This window comes from Aedes albopictus, chromosome 3 (assembly GCF_035046485.1).
Source record: "Aedes albopictus strain Foshan chromosome 3, AalbF5, whole genome shotgun sequence".
Classification (NCBI taxonomy): domain Eukaryota; kingdom Metazoa; phylum Arthropoda; class Insecta; order Diptera; family Culicidae; genus Aedes; species Aedes albopictus.
The window spans coordinates 117,528,335-117,555,049 of record NC_085138.1 but is presented as its reverse complement, the minus strand read 5'-3'; the positions used below and the strand labels follow the sequence as shown (position 1 = coordinate 117,555,049).

The 26,715-nt window shown below is 36.5% G+C and overlaps 1 protein-coding gene across 2 annotated transcripts in view; it reads left to right on the top strand.

The window, feature by feature from the left end:
- The first annotated feature begins 11,454 nt into the window (after positions 1 to 11,454).
- LOC109433376 (alpha-tocopherol transfer protein-like) overlaps positions 11,455 to 26,715 on the top strand; it is a 41,113-nt gene continuing 25,852 nt past the window's right edge. The window contains exons 1-2 of one of the 2 annotated variants that reach the window (XM_019709808.3): positions 11,455 to 11,768; positions 17,591 to 17,758. In XM_019709808.3, the coding sequence (XP_019565353.1) occupies positions 17,702 to 17,758 (57 nt within the window). In that variant the 5' untranslated portion in view covers positions 11,455 to 11,768; positions 17,591 to 17,701. The remainder of the gene's footprint in view (positions 11,769 to 17,590; positions 17,759 to 26,715) is intronic. The other variant, XM_062860238.1, reaches the window with a different exon arrangement.

The window sequence follows — 26,715 nt, the reverse complement described above, 5'->3', positions numbered from 1 at the left end:
GTGATATGGGTTAGAGCTTACGTACATGCAATAAAAACCAAGACATTGTGTGTACAGGTGATATGGGTACCTTATTTGTACGATGGTGCAAACATTATCACGCATACGGTACAACCACCTATAGTTCATTTCAGAAGCTGAACTTGAGAATATGGTGTATGAAAAACTTGTACGACTACATTAGCTCTACAAGAAAACTCACGGAAAAACTGCTCTTTTTGGAATATTTAGGTAAGGTAAATGCCATTTACCACCTTCAAAAAATGCCACTTAATATTGACCATGAATTTTATCTGAAATCGTTAGCCTGGAGAAAATATTGTTTTTTGTTTTGTTTTGTGTCAATGTTGCCCCTTCAAAAATTCAAAAATATTAAAAAAAAGCACACTCATGATTTTATTTTTAAAAGTGGCACTCAAATCACGTTTTCAATAGTTGATTTTTCGAATAGTTTATCACTTTTTCAAAAGTGGGTTTTCAAATTATTTTTCTTTTAGGGTGATTTGAGAATGAACGCATGAAATGTTTGATTTTTTTTTCTAACAAATATCCCTTCTTAATATAATCACAACAAATACTGTTCTTTCGATCAGCGGAGACGACAAGCTATCTGAACTTTTAAAGCACTTTAATCCAGCGATAATTCTAGACGAAAATTTGAAAAGGGCCTATCTGCTAAGCGTAAACAAATATTTTTTTGACTCTGTAGGGCATATCTGCATCCACCCACGCACATCAACACCCTTATCAGAAAAAGCTTCTAGCTACCTGTTAAGGGTGTTGATGTGCGTGGGTGGATGCAGATGGGCCCTACAGAGACAGAAACATGTTTGTTCATAAAAGGCAGATAGGCCCTTTTCAAATGTTCGTCTAGAATTGAAAAAAAATATATTGGAAACGCGCTATAATTTGGTCAATAATTCTAGGAGTAAATGAGGTTATGCCGGAGAATTCGATGATTATTGAAGCATGGAACATTGAGTAACAGAGAGTGGTTTGACATTTTGATTTGTCATCTAACTATTTGTTCGCCATAACTATACAGTATACACTCAGTGAGCTGAAAATTCGAGATCGAAGAGGTATGCATTTTAGTGCAATCGATCCAGATCCTATGCCCATACAAACACTGACCTAGCAGCAAAGCTTCTTAATGAATAGCTCTCTGACTCAGTAGCAAAATTGTTCAATTATCCGCAATCAAGTGCACCAATTTCCGACAATCCGTGAGGAAGCCGAATAAACTTTTCCTTCACATCACCTTCCATTCACACCATTATTTGTTCGTAACTTATCCCGCACTATACTGCAACTCAGTCGATAGATAGAAATAGCCTTTCTTTCTCCAACCTCTCGATGGTTCCATCTGTGGTATATCTTGCGCTTTTCGCGATGCTACCACGCTTCTTCTCCTCCGTCTCGTACGAATCATTTCTATTTTTAATGAAAACAGGTGGAAAATCTGCACCACACCGAGATGATCCAATACGTCTGATAAATCCAGCTTTATCATAGTGTGCCAATAATCATGTCGGTTGTCGATTGGCATTTGCGGTAAGACGATGCTGTTGCTGCTTTCACTTCAGCAGCGACGTGCTTCTTCGACGTTCCAATCGGACTGAGGTTTTTCATTGGAAAAATTTCCCAGCTCACAAAGCCGAGCTTGATCAGCGGGATAATTGTTTATTGGTTCACATAAATTTTCGCCAAAGCCTGAACAAAGAAAATGCATAACTGCCAAGGTAGAGCGTTATGGGTTGTGAGTTGAGGGTAGGCTGGAGCTGGAGGAGAGTGCAACTAGTTGCAAAGTATTGGGTTAGTCGTAGCTGATTGGCGGCCAATTTGCCACTACTGCTGATAGGGAAGTGTGGTGTTTCACGCAATCAGAAGTGTCGGAACATCCATCGTAGGAGAGTGACATGCGACAAGCTTAAGTGTTACTTGGGAGTCACGTAGAATAATTTTTTGGACATAATACATATCTTCCGCGCGCGTCAATTTCTGAATTATGAACGGCCCCTCATGCAAAATATGTTCTCTTCAGTATATTGAATATCATAAACTGAATTTCAGTAAAAAGTAATCGGTAGTTATTGAATAACATGCATTATCAATTATACAGAGTAGAGAATTGAATGGCTTGGTATGGATTTGCGAACATTCTTAACCCTTCAGCGCGCGCGCCGTTGTAAAAAGTACAACACTACCAAAAAACCTCGCTCGTCGTATACAGCGCGAGTGCGGTGCAGTTTCTGCTGCTTGATGGCGCGCGTCCTGGAAGGTTAAATATCTTACAAAATGTTCGTTGTAATCATAATTCCTTTGATAAGCAGTATCTAAGAGTATTTAGTTAATGTAATTACTTCCGTACTCTTCTTCTACGCCAACAAAACCAGACATGGAAGAAAGTAATCATCTCCGAACCCCACGGATAAGTTTCGCATGTTGTCATGATATCATTCCACCAGGTCCATTAGCTTCTGATTAACAACAACAATTGCAACTGGGTTAGCCCGCAACAAACATCAGCTGAGTTTGGCACGCGCAAAATTTTAACATTTTTTTTTTCTATTATAGACATACGAACGTGGTGCGGCTCATAATATCTACCAAACACCAAACTCGTGCGCATGACTTATGCGTTTGCGTGTGTCAGGCCTCAGACAGTCGGCGAGCGCGCACGGCTCAAGATTTCCAGCCGTAACATTTTGCGTCCACGCCGAGCGATGGTCAGGGCGGTTATGTGTGGGTTCGGTTCATACCTAACCCGAGCAGGAATGAATAACTATCATCTATGAGTTATGCATTTTTCACGGAATATATCTACCATAAAACGAAAAAAATATACAGAAGAACGCAGTGCGGGCGGTTATGTTACAGTATGGGACCTATGCTATAATGTCCGAAAAAAAAATGTCCGTAGGATGATAGGAACCAACCAACTCTCTTGTTAAGTTAAGTTAGGAATTCCTTTCAACAGCTTAAAAATAATAAAGCTGTTGGTAAGTATGGTATTATGTCATAATAGATCTAACATCAGGTCATCAATGAATGACAAAATATATTGCATTACAGACTTATTAAGATGGGACAGGAAATATTAAATGTTTATCTGCGCCGGTTGAATGACAGGATCTACGAAACAGAACATATACCGGATGAGTAGATGGAAGAGGTAATCTGCACTATCTACAATGTGATAGCAACAAATTAGACACTGAGAACTTTTAAGCTATAACTAAAGGGTGATACGGTCAAAATTTGGTCACACAATTTGTTTCATAACTTCAGACTGCTTTCACCAAAACAGCTGATTTTTTGACCAGTAATGCTACATTATATGCAGCTTACACCATAAAATTTTCGTCATAATCGATTAAGTATTGGTTGATATATAGATAAAACCATCAACCTACCTTTTTAAAATTTTGTACAAAGGCGCTCCATAGTAAATTTTCGGAAATTTAAGGTCAGTAAAGCACAATTTTGATTATAGAACTACCAATACTGCTCCGATTTTTATCAAAATTTTACAGTATAATACTATTATGAAAATATTTTCTAAGTAAAATTTTGAGCCATTTTGTATGAAAACTTTCAAAGTTGTAGCAGTTTGAATATGAAAAAAACTGACCGGGTGCCACTTAAGCAAATATAACTTTGTAACGGCTGGATCAAATTGAATGAAATTTTTACAGAACATTTTAATATGCATACTTCACATACAGAAAAATTTTCATTGAAATCGGTTAAGTATCTCTGGCTCTATAAATAAAACAGTAAAAATGTGTTCTTATTTGTGAATCCTCTTTACAAAATTGCAGATCTCAGGGTTCAACAATATCTCCGCAAATACTGGACCGATTTTGATGAAAATTTTATGGTACAAGGTACATATAATGTACCATTACTGATCCAAAAATCAGCTGTTTTGGTGTTCGCAGTCTAAAGTTATGAAAAAAAAATATGTGATCAAAATTTGACTTGACTTGACAAAATTTGACAAAATTTGACCACCTAAACAAATATAACTTTGTAACGGCTGGACCAAATTAAATGAAATTTTTACACAACATTTTGATATGTATACTTTACATACAGAAAAATTTTCATTGAAACTGGTTCAGTATTTCTGGCTCTATAAATAAAAGAGTAAAAATGTGTTCTTATTTTTTAATCCTCTTTGTACAAAATTTTAAAATTGCAGTTTTCAGGATTCACAATATCTCCGCAAATACTAAACCGATTTTGATGAAAATTTTATGGTATGAGCTACATATAATGTACCATTACAGGTCCAAAAATCAGCTGCTTTGGTGTACGCAGTCTCAAGTTATGAAACAAATTGTTTGGCCAAATTTTGAACGTATCACCCTTTATTCCAAATGCTATCAACCAAGTTTAAACTCTGATAATTTTCCGTCGTCTTTCACCAATAACCAGCGCTGAAAATGTCATTTCGATACATCTAAATCGAAAAGAGCTCATTTCAGAAGCTGAATCTGAGCATTTGGAATATGAAAAACTTGTGCGGCTACATCGGTTCTGCATGAAAATCACGAAATATCCACTTTATCCCCAATGTTTAAGGTAAACGTCATATACTGCCTTCATGACCCGAATGACTTCCATTCAGTCAAAGATTTTCAAGTAATTTATTATATTTGATTCAGTTAAAAGGTCCTTAAAATAAAAAAAAAAATAAAAAAAAAATATGCTGCCTTTGAAAAATGCCAAATGATGTTCATTCTGAATGTCAATTGGCATTTTGCGAAGGAAGTCTATGACCTTGACCTTCAATTAAAGTGAGAGCAATTTTTACGTGACTTTATTGTAGAACTGGAGAAGCCGCATGAGTTCTTCATATACCAAATCTTCAGGTTCAGCTTCTGAAATGATCTGTAGGTGATTGAAACTAGATATTTCAAAGTTACGTTTTCAGCACTGTGTGATCAGTCGCTTCGCGATGTCCACTCTTTTTCAAAGATTTTCAGTCTGACTCAGTGGAATAAATAAATTTTAGAGGGAAGACAAAGGATTTCATTAGCTAGTTAGTAGGGGAGATTATGTTTAATATTAAGATAAAATAAATAAATAAACACCTAAAATATTACAAAAACATGCAGATAAATAAATAAAACACATGCAAGTACTATATGAGAAAGATAGGAGGACGGCAAACAGTCAAATCGAAATCTAATGCAAACACAGAACACAATTTGTTAAACAACAGACAACCCAAGTAACCATAAGCATTATATCTTAACATTAATTCAATCGTATTATAGTTTAGCTAATGCAAGATAACTTTTCTTCTACATCTGTCAAGTAATGAAGTGTTTAATCTACATTATGAAAGCATTGAAGCATTATGGGATTTTGACAGTTCGGTATAGTTCTATAGGGCCGTTGTTTAATGCTTCATTGCATTACCATGTTAAAAGCTTTATGACAATCAATAATGCAAGCATTTATTACTTTATATATGCCTTTAATAAAGCTTCCATCGTTGTAAACAGAAAAAAAATCCTCAGTTCAAAATAAACTGTAAAACATTTTTAGAAACAGAACCATTCAAAGAGAAGGAAAACAAACCCAAATTTTCTTGGATTGCTGCGTAGCAATTTGATTATCATGCTTAGATGTTGCATGTATGAAAACAAAAAGAACAGGATCAACACAAACGATTTTATATCTTTATATTATCTTCGTTTGTAGAATCAACCGGTTCTGTAATCGCTGGTTTCAGAATAGGATGAATTTGGAAGAGAAAGATAACTGATGGCATTCAAACCCCAGCATAACTTTTTATAGCTGCCGAAAACACAACTCAATAATGCACGAGCTGAGATATGTTACTTTATGTTGCACATTTTTCCAGGTGCAAAATATATAGCAATCATAGCACACGGCGTTAGCGCGTCCGAGTTTCAACGTGGTCCAGTTTCAGCAGTCTAGGGTCAATTCCCGAAATAGAACAAAAAAACATCTCAGAGTGAGAGTATCGGAACAGGTATGAGAAGATAAAAATAGATAGAAAAATGAAAAAAAAACTTTTTTTTCTTTTGTTGACATGATGCCTTACGTATGCATTCCAAACGATTTCATTGCATTAGCTGTATGGTACAAGCATTGTATATACTTTAGCAACTATCACAGTAAAGCTTGCTCTAAATCAACAATAGTAGCGCCACTTTCGACTTTAAACGTACCTTAATGGTACCTATATGACAAAACAACTTAAAATCACATGTCATATAATATACTATAAAGCGAAACTAATGCTCCATATACAGCGTCATGGTTACTTGGGTCATTGTTGCGGTCAATGCACATCTAAATTTTTGGATGTTTTGGAAAGCTTAGACTCTCGGGTTTCTAATGATGAGTTCGGATTGGAAATCGGTGGTTGCGAACACAGCGAAAACCGCAATTTAATGATAAAATTCAAAATGGCGACCAAATCCAAGATGGCTGCCAACAATTTTTCAACTTCAAATGAATCCCTTCATAGAAAAGTGAAGTTTTGTATGTTACAACATTAAATTATGAGATATTATGCGATGAATTAGGTGCAATTTGATGAAAAATCGTCATTTTTGTCACCTTTTCAGCCCCTTTCAAAGCAAGGGGTCCATCAATTTAACCAAACCAAAGTGGTTTTCATCCTTTTTTGTATCGGCCTGGTTTCAGCGAGAATTACTCATGGGTATTTTTGGTATAGAGAAAATGTCTGAATTCCAAAAATGACGACCAGAATATCCAAGATGGCGGTCTAAAACCCAAGATAGCGGCTCCAGATTCAAGATTGCGGCTATTTGACGAGAAAGGCACCATCACCGCTAGGTGAATTAATTAGGGTTTTTTTTTTCAGAGCTATCACATGGAATTCCCTTACGTATTCTCAGAAGAGTAATTCCAAGAGTTACTACAGAGTTTACTTCAGAAATTATTTCAGGAATTCTAGTTCAGGAATTTTTCAAACATTTATTAAGAGACGAATGCCAAGAACGGTAAAGTCTCTCTAAACAAAACAAAAAAAAACATTTATTCTATAAACCTATTTAGCTATCTTCATGAGTCATGGGTATTTTCAGGGATTCCGTCGGAAGATCCTTAAGGGATTATTTCTGGATTTCATTTTTTTTTAACAATATTGGGAAATCTCCAGGAATCTTTTAAGGAATCCCAGGAGATGTTTCTGACGGAATATACAGGGTGTTAGGTTCATGAGTGCAAACTTTTTAAAGGGTGATAGAGGACCATAAATGGAGAAAAAAATTGTTCTACGCATATGGTCAAATCTCAACCGTTACGTAGTTATTAAACTTCCCATGTTTTTGGCTCCATAGCTGGCAATAACTTTAAAATGGTCAAACATATCGAAGTTTTTTTACCCTTATTCGAAAGATTATTGAATTTTCTAACAAATGGCATCTTTGAATCGATTGGTGTAGTTAAATAACTAAGTTTTCTAGAGCAAAATAGCTAAAAATGATGTATTTTTATTGGTATTTGTCAATTATTTTTGAAACATGCGTAATAAATTAAAATTCTTTCTTTGGAAAAGTTGTGGCCCCTGTTACACTCTACAATTCGTTCTTTGACACAAAACTTCTAGCTCTTATCGTTTTCTTGCAATTTTGATTTAAATGTGCGGCACAATGCGCAAAAAAGTGCTTTCCATGACAGTTGCAAATTTATGATCTGAAATGCGATGTTAAAATCGAAATTGCAACAAAACGATAAGAGATAGAAGTTTAGTGTCAAAGAACAAATTGTAGAGTGTAACAGGGGCCACAACTTTTCCAAAGAAAGAATTTTAGTTTATTACGCATGTTTCAAAGATAATTGACAAAAACCAATAAAAATACACCAATTTAAGCTATTTTGCTCTAGAAAACTTAGTTATTTAACTTAACCAATCGATTCAAAGATGCCATTTGCTAGAAAATTCAATAATCTTTCGAATAAGGGTAAAAAAACTGCAATAAGTTTGACCACTTTCAAGTTATTGCCAGTTATGGCAATAAGAGTCATAAACATGGGAAGTTCAATAACTACGTAACGGTTGAGATTTGACCATATGCGTAGAACAATTTTTTTCTCCATTTATGGTCCTCTATCACCCTTTAAAAAGTTTGCACTCAGGAACCTAACACCCTGTATAAAGCAATTAAACAAATGTAGGAATTTCTACAGGTATCCGGTAAAAGGTATTTGTGAAGAATCCCCATGGAAATTTCTGAATTCTCGGAAGATTTTTTTGATGCAACTACTGGAGGCAAACCAGGGGAAACTTCTTGGGAAAATTCTGGAGAATGTATTGAGAAACTTCAGTTCCTGAAGAAACCCTTCAACCAAAATCCTGGAGGAGCCCGAAAAACTTCTTGAGAAATTTTCAATGAAAATGCTATAGAAAAAAAATAGCAAATACTCGTGGAGAAGTTTCTGAATTCATGGAAAAAAATCCAAGAGGTATCCTTGGAGGAAATACTGGATGAATTTCCATGGAAATGGACCTGAAAGAATTTTCGTATAAATTTCTGGTGGAATTTTTAGAGGAATCCTTACAATTTGGAAAAAAATCTTGCTAGATTTTCTTGATGAACCCCTGCAGTAATTTCTCGAGACATTCCTACAAATATTTCATTTGTAATCCCAGGGAAAATTGCCTAAGAAATCTCTGTAGGAGCTCTTGAAGAAATATCTGTATCTGAATATTTTCTAAACAAAATTGGTGACTGAAAGAATTCCTAAAACAAGCTTTGAAATAGCTTTTTAAGGCATACATGAACCAATCTTGTGCTGGAAATCTGTAGTGTACTGTATGGAGAAGGAAGATTTTTTTTAAAGAATTTTCTCAAGAACCTAGAAGAAATTGCTAATGTAATCCCAAGAGAAGTTATAAAATGCATCCATGGAAAACTTCCTTAACGAACTCTTGGAGAAATTTCTGAAGAAATTTTAAGGGCAAAGCTGACAGAAGCCATGGAGAAATTCTTTAAAGATTTAATGGAATTTTTGAAGCAACGCTTGAAAGTTGTAAGTTAATTGCTGGAGTAATTTCTAAAGCTATCCATAATGCAATTTTGAAATGAATCCAGAGGAGATTTTCTAAAGGATTCTCCGGATAAATTTCCAAAGGATTCCCCAAAAGAGTTTCTAAATGAAATTTTGGCAAAATTGTTTTATGAATCCCTGGAAGATTATCTAAAGGAATTTTCTTAGGCTTATCCTTGTGAAATTTCTGAAAGAATTCAGAACTTTTGTTTTTCTAAATGAAATTGCTGGAACAATTTTCTGAAAGAATCTCAGAGGAGATTTCTGCAAAAAAAATCCTTGTAGCTATTTCTGAGGCAACTCATGGAACTATGGTGAGATCCTTCTTCTTCTTTTTATTCTGTTATGTGGCTCTACGTTCCCACTGGAACTTGGCCTGCCTCTCATCATCCATGCCACATGCATGGTTCAGCAAGTTGATGTCGGAACCCGATATTCTACGCCATGTTTAATCCGAGATGATGACCTGCGACTAGTGAAGAAAATTGATAACATAACCTTTTCATTTTAGATATTGCCAGAAAGGGGGTTGCTAGAGGTTCCGAGTGGTATTGAAGGTTGCCGAATACTCACGTTCCTGAGTCCTTACGGAACCATCGAAATCCCCACCAGAGTAACGCATCTGAAACTCACCGAAAATGCTCTAAGACTTTTTGAAATGCTAACAAAAACCCCCTAAAACCCCCTCGAACCCCATGTGAAGTTCCTGAGACCCTTGAAGAGCCGCTAAAAATCCTTGGAAGCTTCGTGAAATGCCCCCAAAATCCCCCTAAAACCCCCTCAGATGCCATATAACACACTTGAGATCCTTCGAAATGCTCCTGAGTACCTCTGAAAATCGCCTAAGATGCCCTTAAACGCATATGGAATCTCCCGGTACCTCCTGAAACCCAAAGCGTTTCAGTGTAAGGCTTCATTTAACAAACATTTATTACAAATTAATTGAAACTACATAATTTCTGGATCGGTTTCAGCTCCGTCTGAGCCCTATGCGACGAAATGTGCACTGTTCGTCTTCTGTAACTACCGATGCGATTGTTCTTCTTCGCGACTGCATTCGTATGCAGTTCTCCTAGGGGTTCGCAGATGCGATTCAACACTCCAACACCCAGGGACCCCTATGAAACGCCTTGATATCTCCTGGTATCTCTAGAAATCCTCTGAAATTCCGCTGGATTACTCTGAAACGCCCTTGAGACCAACTTGGACTCCGCTGGAAGCCGCTGAGATCCTTTGAAGTACCCCGGAGACCCCTTAGAACCCCTTTAGACACTCCTGAGATCTCCTGGTACTCCTGGGACCCCCTGAACCGTCCTTGTAACCTCCCTTCGCTATCCCCTATAAACGCCCCCTTGGCCGTAGCCGTAGTTGCCATCATTATTACATTTTCTTATGTAAAATATTGGTTCTGAATAGCTCTCCCTCTTTTTAGGCAGAGCATAAAAAAGGTGCACACATCAAATAACCTGCATAAAAAGAGGTTTAATTGGTATGATTTCTTTGAAGATGTTCAACATCTAAAATGTTCTCATTGGTGTCTTGCCATCTAGCTCTTAACTCATGAACAGCTTTCTGGAGTTTCTGAAGTTCCATTAAGTAAGTATTTGACAATGTCTCTTGAGCATCAAGGGTATTCTATATTTACGATGTATAATGTTGCGTTGCTCAGAATAGCAGAAAGGTGTTTGCTTCGGCTGTAGGTTTTGTGTTCTTAAGCAGGTAAGTTTGGGCAATCCTGAATATCTTGATAGTTTCTCATAGTCTCTGTTGATGTAATATATGAGCTCCAATAACACAACCCTGCACAACAAAAACAAACTCCTGCCGCTGTAATTGTAATATTCGTAACCTAATAATAGTTTGGATGACCTAAACACAACACAGTTTGTTTGCTAGTTTTATATATTCGAGAATCAGCACTATAGAAACGCATAAAAACAGTATAGTAACGCTTGAAAAAATAAGACCTCAAAAGGTCAACATATGAAAAATGTATCCGAATGCGATACTCTAAAAATATTTCCACCTAGTCGGGATGGTACGACCACACGCTGCTGCTACCAGAGGGTGAAAATGAAGCCTTGCTCATGCGGCGGAAAAGCTGCGTGGACTTTCGGCGGCGCCCCGCGTGAAACCGAAAAAGGCTTAATGAAGAGGTGACGACGGTGGCGGCGGCGACGATGGCGTGGTGGCGGTGGAGGTGGCGCTTATGTATGGTAAGTACTTATGAATGGTGTGTTGCGCTCTCGCGCATCGCGATACTCCTTCGAACCGTCGTTGTAGTTTTCTTCCCCGAAAAACTCACCTGCAGCCGTGTAGCAGCCCCATAACTCTCTCGCTCTCACCTGATCGTGGCAGGGTGCGATCGCGTATATAGTGGTGTGTTCTTTAAATATTACCACCAGTCCGATCATCGGCATCGTTCAGTTCAGTTTAAGTGGTCTACCAGTGCGGTCCCATCTTCAACGATCAAACCCAGCAACTTTTTTCACTACACTACACCACCACCCCCCGACGAAACAAAAGAAAAAACCTCTAGGAGAGTGAACCAGTTTGGATCTGCTCCCCTCGATCTTCGACTGTGATAGCATCGAATCGCAACCCCCGGCAGCTCCAAAGGGACCATCCCGAGAAGAAATACCAAAAACCCCATCTAGTGATACTTTTCCGTGTTCCAGTTTTCTAAGCTACAAAACCAAATCAAGGTACGAAGTTTGAATGGGGTTTCAGTGCTTTTAGGGAGTGCTACGAACAAACATGAACAAGAAAAAAACATTCTCTAAGGAAACTCAGCTTGCAGAACAACCCCCTGAAATGTGAACGTAGATGGACTGGTTTTGTGCTAGAGCCACCACCGCCAACTCGCCAAAATTGCATCATAAGTGAAACGGCAGTCAGCCAGTCAGTCAGTACCAACCAGGAAAACCGATTTTTCCTTCTTCTGTGTTGGCGGTGGCGACAGCCAGGGCTTTTGCCTACAGTGAACAGAAGGGAAGAAAACCGGTTGTGCTCGAACGTTGTTGTTGTTGCCTACACAAGATGTTTGGACGTTGCAAAACTCACTCACGATTCCATGATCTTATGTCGTGTGGTCGCTGTTGATGTTGTTGTCGTTGGCGTTGGCGAGACCGAGAATTTCTGCACGGTTTTCGGGTAGTGATTTGAAACTGGAAGGGGGTCGCAAGCAGCACACGTGCAGTTTCAGTGGGAAGCAAAGCGCGACGAACGGATTGTTTATTTTGGACTGTTCAAGGAACTGGCGACCGTCGTCAAGGGTGTGATAAATGGCATCGGGGAAGGTGTGAAATTGATTGCATCATTGCTGGAGGAACTGGCTCCTGGACTGAATGGGTTGTTCTCTATGCATAGTGTGAACGAACAGGTGGAGAGCCTCCAGGTGTAGAACCGAATGTTTGGAAGAGTGATGATTGTATGCATTGCTGGTGTCGGGACGGAAGTGTGAATTGGATCAAGAGGTTAATGTGTGATACGGCATTGATTGGGAGGGTGTGTGATGAGTGGAAAAATCTACGAATAGATTTTTATTTTAGTCTTCAATGACAAAGCCGAAAAATTCGGGGTAAATTAAAACAAAAAAAAAACCTTTATAAAATGCGCAACAAAAAAGACAGTACTTTAGGAAATAAGGGGTGCACAATTTTTCAACCGCTTTCCAGTGCATAAAAATTCTATGCGATAAATGGATCAAACCATTTTCTAGTTTGAATTATCTATTTGACGTAAATACCATTAGAAAAAAGCGGTTCTCAGTCAAAATTGAAGTACCTGAATTCGATAGCGAACAAGTGATGGGGCAAAAATCATTTTTAGTCAGATGAACTAGACAAGGTTATAAGAACCATAAAACAAAAAAAATAAAAGTTATAAGGTTTTATGATGGTTCTCCAACCTTCTACAAGATTTATTTGCCATCAAAATGTTTCTTGGGAGTTTAAGAGGTCATGCCCAGCTGATTTCTAGCTTCACAATTTTCCAAGTAGCCCAGGATGGTCAAATGTTTCTGATTGTTTTTTCACGTTTTTTTTTTTTAATTTTCACCGATTATTATTTCAAAACCATTTTAGAAATTTTTAAATCAACAATAGATTCCACGAACCTGTACGTCAATGCAAAAACTATACATATTATTTTCTACATATTACATTACTTAAGTTACAGCAAATTAAAAAAATAATTAATATACTAAAAAAATTGGAATTTGTTAAATATTATTCGAGACGTACTGAACATTTTCATATTTGAGTAATAATTGATCCGTTTTCATTCAAAACTGTAAATTGATAAAAAAAATCGAATAATATGTATTTAACAAGGTCGCACAAATTTTTCTTTTTTTTTTTATTTCGCTGTAACTTAAGAATGATTGGATGTAAAAAAATATATAAAACAAAACCTGTACTGATATCTAAAAACTCATTTTTTTCCTTTAGCTTGTTTTAAAAATTCATGAAACATAAAAATTCGTGAAAAAAAACATTTAGAAGCATTTGACCACTAATGACTACTCCGCAAATTTTAAAGCTAGAAGTTTGGATTCTAAAAAAATAAAAACGAAATTATCAAATTTTGAAGAAAAAAAAATATGTTTTTTATGCGCTTTTTTCAAAAATTAGGTGAGGCAAAATGGTTATGTGTTGATGCAAACGTAAATAATACATGGAATTCGGTGCATGAACAACGTCTCGTTCAAATTGAAAAATATCGAGTCAAAATATGGCACTATTATCATATTTTGGCCTGAACATGGTCTATATCGATGCACAAAGTAAATTTCACAATTTTCTCAAAACTTTCAAATCCGAGCCAATCAGTCCTCGGGTAAAACATGTTTTCGAATCGATGATGCCAAAAAATATTGGAAAAAGTATATCCTATTATTGTATTCAGTATAAAAAAAAAAAACAAATAATTACACAGTAACATAAACAGTATTTTTTAAATGTATTTTTAGAAAATTTCCGTTTTCTCGCTACACAAAGTGTGGGACAGTCAAAATGACAAGAATTAAGGCGAAACTGGAAGCATTTTCTCATTTTTTAGGTTTTTGATTTTTAAATTGATTTTAAATAACGAAGCAATATTTTCAAAATCGGTTTTCGTGTACATGTAGAGTATAGATCAAGGTATCTTCTGAATTTTTTTAAAGTGGAAAATGTTTTCCGTTTTCGCAGAAACCATATTTTTGTGAAATTTTGTTCAAAAATGGTTTCTGCAAAAACGAAAAACATTTTCCACTACAACAAAAATTCAGAAGATACCTTGGTCTATACTCTACATGTACACGAAAACCGATTTTGAAAATATTGCTTCGTTATTTATTAAAAAATCAAAAACCAAAAAGTGAGGAAATGCTTCCAGTTTCGCCTTAAGCGGAAATTTTGGGTATCATAACCCAAGTAACATTTTGATGACCAATTAGACTTGTATCGGTTTTGAGAGTCGTCATAAAACCAAATACCTTTTATTTTGCAATGTGATGGTTACGAGAAACGCTTGTAGTCTATTCGACTAAAAAATGTTACTTGGGTAAGCCAAAAATATCCATAGTTAGACAGTAGGCTGCAGTTTTTTTTTTGCAAAGTTGTTGAAACCTGGAATTCATGAGCTCTTCTGGATTCAAATGACATAAAAAGAGAAAATTCTGAGTTTGTGCCGAAAATATTGAGATTTAGAAGTGACGTAATCGCCTCAAAAGCTAGTAATAAGCAGGCGATTTCACTTCAAATGCCATAACTTTTTTTTAAGTTTCAACCAGTTTTCATTCTTTTTTTTTATAAATCTCCACAATTTATATTTCGAATGAACTTGTAAAACATTAAATTTCACGCACAGCATAAGTTTATAAAGATTCTATTTGTTTTTTTTAATTTTTTTTTATTATTTTACAGAAAAAAAACTTTAGGGACTGATAAAATTTTAACCGCTCGACCAATTTCAAACATTTTACCGGGCATTTTTAGATATTTATGTTGCCCATCTTTGCCTGAACGAACTATCCGTCAAATTATTATTTTTTATACTTTTAACCGAAAACTGTCAAATCATAACTTAAAGATTGGTTTTTTCACGTAAAATTGGCGTTCAGGACGAATTTTTGCAGTTTTTTTTTATTACAAACCAGGTACTTAGCATCATATTTAGGGATGCAATACAATGGAAAATTTAAAAAAAAAATATATATAAATTTTTCTCACATTTTAAACATGAAAATATTTTCTAATTTAGAACACTCTAAAAATTAAATTTTTAGGCTTCCATATGAATATTTTGAATACATTTTTCACTTTAAACCCGAAGCTCAGCATGAAAGCAATAAAAAAATTGCAAAAATCCAACTTTTCTTGTTAAATACGTGTTTTTGAAAGTTGTTTTGTTTTTTCATTCATGTTTACCATTTTTTAAAGCTACAGTTATTGTCAGCATTTTAAGAGAACAAAACTATCTACAAAAGCACGCCAAAAGATTTGAAATTGGTTGAGCTGGTAAAAAGCTCTCCAGTCCCAATGATATTTTTATGAAAAAAAGAAAAAAATATATAAAATCTTCAAAAACTCATATTTTGCGTGATTTTGAAAAAAAAAATTCTACAAGTTAATTCGGAAATCAATTTGTGAGAGATTAATAAAAAAGATTGAAAATCGGTTGAAAATTGACAAAAATATGACACTTGGAGAGAAAACACCTTTTTATTATTCGAAAATTCAACTTTGAGGTAATTGTGCCACCTCTAAATCTCAATATTTCTGACTCAAACTCAGAGTTTTCTCTTTTTATGTCATTTGAACCCAAAAGAGATGACGAATTCCAGGTTTCAATAATTTTTCAAAAATAAACCACAGCCTGTACAGAGCTCTCAAGCTTCTTGTTCAAGACGGAAAATTTTGGAAGAATTTTTTGAGAAATTTGCCGAAAAAATACAATACTTTTTTAAAAATCTTAGGAGGAAGTTTTCATGGAATTTCATAGAGTAATCTTAAAATATTTCCTCGAGGAATTTTCAATTTAACCCATGGAGAATACCCGGAGAAACACCAGAAAAAAAATTACAGTGTAAGTCCTGAAAGAATATCCTGGAAATTATATGAAAATTTTCAGAATAAAAGTATGTTTTCTTTATACTTACAGTTATAGTTTAAAACTTGCAATTTGTCAATTAAACACACACTGTGTCTTCAAAATGGTTGAGTTTTTTCGTCTATTTCAGACATACCGGCCGCCGACTGGTATAGCCGGTAAAGTGCAATAAAATTATCTACCTATGCTTTCTAGTTTTGTAATTTTGAATACTAGATCGATTGGCCTAGGCCATGGTTAGTTTTCCACGGCATTCCGTTTGCCAGATATACATTTGGGAAGCTTCAGAACCCGACTCCGGATAATCGAGTGCGACCTGTATTGACTATTTAATCTTCTAGCTCTTAAAAAAATCTTTTTTTAAAATTAATTTTAGGATAATTAATCAGAGCGCAAATAGTGCAGATTCAATCTTTTCATAATTTTCTATTGATGGCAAAAAACTCTCAAATTAAGGAGAACGTGCCTCTAGAGCCGACCTACTGATATATTTAATCTCTGAATCTAACAACTTTGTATAGAAATTGATCAACGGCCATATTGTTTTTATGGTGGCTCCAATGAGGCTGCTGTTATCACTCATTCCCCTAAAGTTGATCTCCAATTGGCTATGCTTGTAAAAATGAAGCTTGTTCAGTGTGACTTCTGATTCAGCATCATTATGTATCTTGCACAGTGAGTTCATATCGAACTCACTCACAATAACAATAGCTAAGTCTCAGTCTATGTTTGTTTGGTTGATCACACTTTGCATTGCTATGTAATTTTTGAGAGCTTAGAATAGGTTTGTATACACAATAATTGATTACTATCGTGGGAAGTTTTTAAGAACAGTTTTTCTTCTGTTTCGATATAAAAATAAAAAAAATCTAAAAACTAAAACACAAAAAACTGAGACTTTGTTCTCCTTGTCCACGTTGAAGCAGTTAATTTTCTGCACACTTACTTTTCAATCGTTTCGCACGTTCTTCGGAGACAATTTCCTACATTAATCTTGCAAGATCACAATTTGATTTATGATTTATCTGGTAAAAGTGTCGGACTAGCCATACAGAACTGTGAGTTTGAAACTCATCATGACGAAGTACATTTTTTATCTTTAATATTTTGTCGTCCTTTCAACCATCTTTTCTACGTTTACGCATACTATAAGCAGAAGAACAAATCATTTTCAACTCCATTTGAAAAATGACACCACGCATGAACAGTAATTCATTTTATATGTTTAAAATCGTAAACCGTTTAATTTTCATCTTTTGACATCAACAAATCTTTTCCTAGAAAACTTTCCAAAACATTTATCATCGTCTTTCTCTCAACTTCCTTTTCCATTCCACATCCCAGCTCCATCCACCTCCAAAACTTTCACACACATGCACCCACACCCACATTTCCAAGACACACTTTCTGACGGTTCTTTCTCTATCACCAGTTTTCCGTTGCACCACAAACTGTTTTCTTCGCTCGTGCTTCGCAACTCATTCCACATCCAACGTTTCCAACACCAAGAACGGTTCGCAACCACCCGAACAACCGCCCCGAGATGGCACCCACAATCCACAAGGAGGACAATTTCTCCACCACCAACCTCAAGTGGAAGGTATGTTTTGCACACAGTACCTAAATTACTTAGTCTGTTTAGTGCGTTTAGTACTAAGTCCAGTGCAATAGCTCCCTAGCCATAGGCCCTAGCTTTCCGATAATCGGTCGGCGTACTCGCCCCGAACTAATCGCTTTAGCCGTTATTGCTATAATCGTGATTAACCAACCACCCACTCCATCCTCCCAATAATCGTTTGGTATCCTTCCATCCCGATTCCCGATTCGTGTTGATCTAATATTAGCTATAGAGACGTATAGATCGAGAATAATTGCTTCAATATTGCCCTGGGAATGCCCATCCGAGGGCTCCCGCTAACAAAAGGGGAAAAGTTTGCTGGACTAACCAGAGGACAGTGGGTAGATTAGGGGCCAGAAATTGTGTTTTCAGGAGTCGATGGTTCAAAACGTTGCGCTTTTATGAATTTCATGGTAAATATTACAGAAAATCGAATGTAGCCATAATAACGTCGTGAAAACTCTTATTCAGGTTTTATTGAGGTTCTATAAACTTCCCCAGATCAAATTTAACGTTATATATCTGCCTAACTGTACATCTCGAAAACGCAAAGATACGTCTGGTACTCTCTCTTGATTTCTCTCTTTTCTCGAAAAAAGTCCAGTGTAGAATTATCTTAGGTTAAAATTCACAAAAATAAAAAAAAAATAAACAGAAAAAAAATCCATGAATAAATAACATTCAGAGCCACAACATTTGTTTTTTTTAACTATTGATAGGATTTTATAAAAAAAAAACAGATTTTTTTTTTCCAAAAATACATACTCTCTTTACTCTAAACATCTAATTGAATGAAATAATATCAAGTATTGATATTGATAGGTCTTCCAACGCTTATTTGATTCAAGTCTGCACAGTTTGACACTAGGAATGTGAAATTAAAAGGATTGTAGTCTAAAAATTAAAAAAAGGAAAAAAAATAAAAAAAAGTTCATTTTTATTTTTTTTTTTTAAAGAACCTCAAAATGTCTTGAATGAATGTAGAATTAATACAAAACAAAGAGTATTCATGATCAACAAAACCAATACGACTATCATTCGATTTCCTGTGATTTCACATACTATTTTTAAAAAGTGACTTCGTTTTCAACCAGTCAACCATAACATTTCCGATTGTGAGCACCTATTCACCCACTGTTCATTCGCACCGAGCAACACGTTGCCACAGTGAACCCACGCTGATCTCTAATTCCTGCGCTAACCTCAATCTGAATGAAATATGTATCAGAGATAGGTATCTAATAATCCTGCGTTCAATGGTTGCTGCTGCTGTTGCTGCCGTCATTATTCGATGACATGAACCGTTCCATCCCATATCGAGAGGAAAATGAGAAAGACAATCAATCCGAACGAACAACAGGGGGACGGAAACTTCCGTTCCGATCCGACGAGAGTGCAATTTCATTTCAATTAGCTGCGGTCGGCGTGTCGGTCGGTCGGTTGGAAAATCGCGAATCGCGTCGATTCGAGAGCTCATTGGAACAATCCTCAGGCTACGATCCTACGTGGTGTGCCTTCGGTTGATTGGGGGCATTCGATATTCGATTGCGAGATTTTTATGGGATGGTGAAAGTATCTTTGCGACCGTTGAAACACAAGTTTGCTGCCCAAGGGTTCCTACGTGAGATCCTACCTAAGACCACATAGAACTCAGTAAATGTTTTTTTTTTAATTTTTTTTAGATCGTTATCTTTGGTCTTATTCTTGCCATAAATGATAAACTAATTTTTCAATAGTTTGTAAATTCAATAAGACTGATTTTTTTTTCGAAAAACAATAGTTAAAAAAACTCAGGGAGCTTTAATTGTGACAAATTGACATGAAATTAGAGTTTACGGAATTTTTGAAAACAATGTGCAAATGCTGAATACAATTATCAAGTAAATGAGAAATGTTTTCTCTCATTTAAACAAATAATTTTTACTTTCAAATTTAAGCTTCGTAAGCATCTAAAGATCAGAAGGTAGGAAATTTATCCTTTTATTTATTACAGATTTCCAAACATAACTAAATTGATATTAAAAAAAATATAAATAAAATTTAAATGCAAATAGCACAATAAACTTTTTTACAAAATTATTTAGCATTTACAAACACCACTTTCTAAAACAAGCAGTCTGCATAATAGTTTGTCTCCAGTGAACATTTTGAAAAAGATTTACCCTCCTTTGGCATAAGGGTCATTTTTTGACTCAAACCGTACACTTCGTCAGCGAGCTGCTGCCAACGTGATGCAAAAGAAGGTTAGAAAACACAATTTCTTTTTTTTTCAGAAAAATTGCAAAATTTCCATTTTTTTTTTAATTGTAAACAGTTTAGCGAGCTTATTTTCACAAAGTTATTCTTCATAACCAAGCACATAACTTTTGAAAATGATTTTGGTTTTGAAAAGTTTGTTTTGACTATACTTTTCGAAAATTTCAATTAAAAAAATGAATATTTTTTTTTAATTTTTATTTTTTTATCAATTCTGAACGTTAGGAATTGATAAAAAAATAAAAATTAAATAAAAAATATTTATTTTTTTTTATTGAAATTGAAACTATAACATGTTATCTAGTCTAGAGCTCTAGTAGCTAACATTCAGTCTCCAAACATCACAACTTTGTATGACAATCGACCAATGACAAAGAACACATTGTTTAATGGTGGCTCCAATGAGGCTGCTGTTATTACTCGTGCCCCTCCACAGTTGATCTCAAATTAAAAGTTGTTTCGTGATTAATTGATCATATTGATTGGAAAGCTCAAACGTGTCGTCATCGAATGAGTTCAAAACTGTCCCCACGTTTGTAGCTTCGATCCAAAATAACGATTGCAATCAAACGATTCGCGTAATTATCGCCGTTCCCGGCGTCATTTCCTCGGTTATGGCAAAGAGCTTCTGCACTTTCCCGACCTCCCCACTATATACTGCTACTTTGTAGGTAAATGGAGGGACCGTGTGAAATCGATTGGGGACCCAGCTAGTCAGCCACTCAGTCAGACGAATGTGGAGTCGCGTGTCGGGCGCGATGACGATGACTGTCGATGGAACGAAACGGGTGAGGATTATTGCAATCTGTGCCCATACGCCCGAGTGCTTGCGTTGCGAGCGTTATGAGTTTGATTGATGTAATAATAATAATTCGATAGTTATTGGATCGATCGATGCAAACCGCAAATTGAATCGTTATTGCTGGTCGCCGGTGCAAGTTGGGGAGAAATCGAAGCTTTCACGGGAAAGTGCTGGATGGTACGATGTGAGGCGATGGCAACAACGGTAGATATTTGTCTTCGTTTGCCACAGGTGAATTCATTGCGATGGAAAGCTAGCTGCTGATTCAGTGGAAAATGATTTTTGGTGGAAACATGCGTTTTAGCTTGTGTTTGTGAAACTATTTCGTTGTCGACCCAATCGTTTCTTGAGAAATTGAAACAAATGTGAAGCAAAATCAGTGAAGTTAATCCAAAAGTGATAAGCTTGCTGTGAGGATTAAACTTTTTGTATAATAAAGATAGGAAATCTTAATGACTATTTGTTATTATTCATTTATTTATTTATTAAATCAGTCTACAAAATGTCTCATCATGTTAACCTGGAAGAAAATCGAGAATGTCCTAGGCTGGAGCTCCACGTTATACCCCAAATTTCATATTTTTAGTAACACAGACTAATAGAGGCTCTTAAATCCGTCATAAAACCAAAATAAAAGGAATTTGGTTTTATGACGGTTCTGAAAACCTCTACAAGACTAATTGGTCATCGAAATGTTACTTGAGACATTCAAACTGGTCGCTTCAACGTTTTCGCCACAAGCTCTTTCCGAAATTTTCTTTTTAAGGATACCTTCCGGTGAACATTTTTATTTTATTTTTCCAAATTTTCACCAGAAATTTCTTTAAAAGTTCTTCTTGGGATTTCTCCAAAAAGTTTGCGCAAAATTTCTCAGCCTTTGAACAGAAGTTTATCGCAAAGTTTTCGCGGAAGTTCTACTAGAGATCCTTCTTTGATTTCTGCAGTTGTTTTTCGAATGATTCTATCAGGATTGTTTTTAAAATTTCAGCCTGGATTTTTCTTAAAACAACTCTACTGAGTTTACTGTGGTAATCCCAGGAGACAGCTCTGATGTTAATCCAGGAAAAAATGAGATCAAGAAATTAAAGCAAAACTTCCTTGGTGACTCCGGGAGGAACACTTAGAGAAATTCCAGCAGAAACTCTAGGAGGAATCCGGGTACACCATTTTTAGAAACTCTCACTCAATAGTATCGATTTGACGTTGAAGTAATGGTATCTGAACTTGGGACGTTTCTTAGTGAGGCCACTTCCTTCTCAGTGGATTCTTCATGAGTCTTCATGGAGTAGCTCCTAGAACTCGTTATATTTCTTGATAGTTTCATTGCTGGAGCTCATAAGGCGAAATTCGATTGTGAAGCCATCAAATAACTGATCATTAAAATTGGAAATCTAGTGAGCAAAGCTTTGAAAGGTGGAGCATGGATTTTTCGAGCACAGTAATTAAAGGTAACATGCCTGGAATATAAATGTAGTGAGAGCTTGAATGTATCACTCAGCAAGCCCTAAATTTTATAATTCTGTGTTTCAAGTATTTCAAGGCTCAAAGTCCACAAGTATTGTTTGCATAGCTGGATATTGCAGCAGAGTTTATAAACAACTTAATACTGGTCATGATACTTATGGTGTTCTTAGATATCCTTCATTAAAATAGACATTATATATGGCCTTTTTTCTTCCTAACTTTTGTCGACCAGTGTAAAAAAGTCATTGCTTCCCTAAAATACAATCTTCAGAAATCTCCGGACAAAGTCTGGAAAAAATATCTGAACGAATCTCTGAAAGGATTCTTGGAGGTATCTCCGGACAAACTCCTGAAAAAAAAAACATGAGCAACCCTAGAAGGAATTGCTGGAGAAATCCCAAAAAAATCTTGGAGGAAATCCGATAAGAATACTGGGATGGATTCCGACAGAAAATTACAAAAAAAAACTCACTTCTAAAGGAAATTACTTGAAAGGAATTCTTGCAGGAATATCAATTACCATTGGCATGAAGCAAGTCGCACAAACTCGTAGGTGGCACAGTTCCAGACCCTTCCCTTCCGTTACCAAGGCACAGACATTGAGGCTTATAAGTGACTTTAATACAAGTGCGACGTAATCCTCCTACGGTCGAAGGCTGCCCTGGCCACGTCCTTGCGACAGCTCAGAGATGGAGAGAGATCTAGAAAGGTTTGTAGAGACATCAACGGCATATCAGGCCTAGGTATCTCGGGAATATCCGTGTAGTTAGTGGAAGGGTCAAGTCCAAAGAATACGTTTGGTCAACGTTCAGGCACCAAAACTATATACACTTTCCAAGGTAAAATTTGCGAAAGGCATAGCACCACCAGTCGTTTCTCAATTTTGCCAGTCATATTCAAAACAACACGGAGGAAAGAAAACATGCTACAGATTGGAAAACGTAGCCGCTCGCGCACACGGCTCGCTACAATTCAATCTTGTGAAGAATCATGTGAAGGAATCATTCAAAAAACACCCAAAATTATAGGAAAAACGCAAATTTCTGCTAATTGTGGACCGTAATCTCAATAGCTATACTCCCAAGTAACCGTTTTAATCAAATAGACAAGAAGAGGTTCTTAAAACCATCATAAATCCAAAATAAAATGTATTTGATTTTATAGTGGTTATCGAAGCCTTAACAAGAGTAATTGGTCTTCAAAATGTTACGTGGGCTATCACTCGGAAATTGCCAAACTTTTTGTAAAATAATGTTAATTTTTTTTTTTCAAAAAAACGCTTTGAAGCATAATATCTAGAGCATGGAAGTCAAAGTCAGACCACGTTCAAGAAAAAAAAAGAAGATAAATCGCAAAATTGTTTTATGGCTTAAATGATAAAGACTGGCCCCCGACCAGCAAAGCATCTTCCGTTCCTCTGAACATCATAATTTCCGCCTTTGTACTTCGCCATTTTCCTCCTACGAATCAGTGGCAGCTCAGCTTCCCATCAGAAACCCCACGGTGATACTACCCGTGTCGCACACGCTGGGTGATTGCTAACTCGAGCGAAATGGGCTCCACAAGATTGATGATTTGTACCAACATCAGCACCTTTCGCCCATCAAGCCACAAACCACCAACCAACAACAGTAGGTAGGTATCGTCTTAATTCCGCCCCTGCTGCTGCTGCTGTTGTGGTTCATCATCAGACCGAATTACTACCGACCTACAACCTGCTTTCTCTCACCTAGAGCTTATTCACCTTGAGGCGAGAGAGTCACACATCCAGTCGGGAAGATTCACCAAGACGCGACGGGAAGCCTTGTACTGGCAAACCACCGCGCCAGGTATGCGTGCGGAAGGTCTGACGCGTCCATTACAGGAACAATAGTTTTTCGCTGCCACGTGGGGAGTCCTGTTATCACGTAGCAACCCGACTAGAAGATTCTAACCAAAATATAACATAATTATAACAAACCATGATATGAATAACTCATTGTCATATAATCATGTTTAACATCATTGGTGTTTAAAAATATTATAACTCAATTGTATCATATTATGTTACAAATATTGTTCAATAACTCATTGTAAAATAATTTAGTTCTGTTTCTTTAACATTCAGAACATAATTTTACATAATTGTATAAAAAAATATGATAGAAACTAGTTTTCTTGAAGCTGAAATTTATATCAGATTGTGTTATAATTTTGTTCTGATTATAACAAAATAGGTTATTATTTTGATTAGACCGGTGTACTTTTTGTTACACTTTTAGTTATTTTAACATCATCCTACATCTAGTTTATAACAAAATAAGTTATAGAAAAATTTCATATCATCATAACACATTATGTTATAAACTTGATATATTGCGTAGAAACGGCTATCTCAGTCTTAATTGTACAAAAAAGCAATGACCCGGATAAATTGACAAAAGCAAATGCAAATTGTAACAAGGACAAGGACGATAGACATTTTTTCCCTTGAAAATGGCCAAAACCCATGGCCGAAACGTCGGGTAGAATAAAATAAATCGTCGTAGATTAAGACTGAGATAGCCGTTTCTACGCAATAACATCCAGTTCCAGTCGAAAAATCCCAAATAAACTTGATATATTTTTCTAGTCGGGAGCCATACCGGATGAATTATTATCTTGGTCGTGTAGAGCTTAATCAGACTACATTCTAAGCTCTCCGCGGCGGAGACGAAAAGCAATAATGTGTGGCATTTCGTTTGGAGCAATCTAGGCTCCCTAATTTGCAATTTTAATCAACGGTATACGGTATGTATCTTCCGACCCGAAGCATCGAATGAGTGCCGGAACTCATCGAATGGTTCCGTTGTCGTCGCTAAATGCACGGCTCACGTCCCAATCGATTCCGCGGAGTACCTATATTCAATTATGAAGTACACACGATAGTGCCAATTTGTCCTATACGGGATGGGAGACTCCCCGGTGAAGCGGAATCACCCTGCGCTGAACCGCCGCGGAAAACGAGCAGACTCTTCTCGATATACCTACCCGACTAGAAAATTATATCAAGTTTGTATCATATCGTGTTATGATGCTATAAGATTTTTCTCTAACTTATTATGTTATAAACTAGCTGCACGATGATGTTAAAATAACTAAAATTGTAACAACAAGTACAAATGCTGTGGAATCGGATTACCATGCCGGTGTCATGTATTCGTCAGTCGTACGACTTATGCGGTTTTAGGCAAGTCACAGTGATTATGATTATTCAAATATGCTAAAGCATCCGGAATGACTTAGCAGTGGCTAACGAGACATATTGCTTTATACCTAGTCCATGGAATGAACTCACTCCCACTTTCACTCGCAAAAAAGTTCCCAGATTTATGTCACTATTGGCTTATTAGTGACATCGAATATGAAGTTCAGCATTGGAGATCCAACTGTGGGGTCACCATGCACGAATTATGAACCGCAGGCATCTATTGGTGAGACCTGCAACCATTGAGTGTCTTCCATTGATACGCACCAGGTTTCACTGGCGTACAGCAGCATAGATTTTACGATTGTGTTCAAATTTAAGATTTTGATACGTCGAGTAATCTGACTGTTCATCAATACATTTCTTAAACTAGTGAAAGCAGTCCTCGCTTTCTACATTCAGCATTCTTGACTACTTGTCCAGCTACCGTAAAGCTGTATTGATCATGTTTACATCTTTCTTTTGAATCTTGATGATGTCGATTATGCGATCATCCGATGAGGAGCAATCGTCAAGATCATAACGTTTATTCTGTATATCAGATCAACGTCATCAGCCAATTGAATGTCATTTAGATGTCATGGCTGACATAGCGACCCACGATTTGTCTCCTGATCAATCGCAACTAAGAGGGTCTCATCGACTGCGACGAATAACGTATACATCTCTCTATCTCATTCCAGTGACGACACGGATGGGATCGTATAAGATATCACATCGTGGCACATAGCTCTGTCCGAAAATGTTTCCTACTGTGCTTCGCAGGTGTTTTCTTGCGGGGAACTGATTATCACTGACGGCCTGCGACTCTGGCTCCTCGTATTTTCGCTCACACGATCGTGGCTTTTGCATTCCTTCCTTTCTCTATTCTCTATCCTTAGACAACTTGCGCTGCTGTCGATAAAGGCATACAATCTTACATTCATTTAACTGACATGGTGAACTGACTGACAAATAATGTGAGAGAGTGATCCATATTTGTGCAATGACTGTACTTGATGCCGGTCTATTGATCTTCTACGCTGTTACCACAGAAAAACAGAGAAAAACAAATTTCATAAAAACATCGTAATAAAAAGGCAATCACCCAATGCTAAACGTACTGTGTTTGGCCGGGCCGCCAACAGATGGCAGTAGTGAGCAAACGTCAAAAAGGAAAAAAAAAGACACCAGTGCCGCGAGTGGTCAATC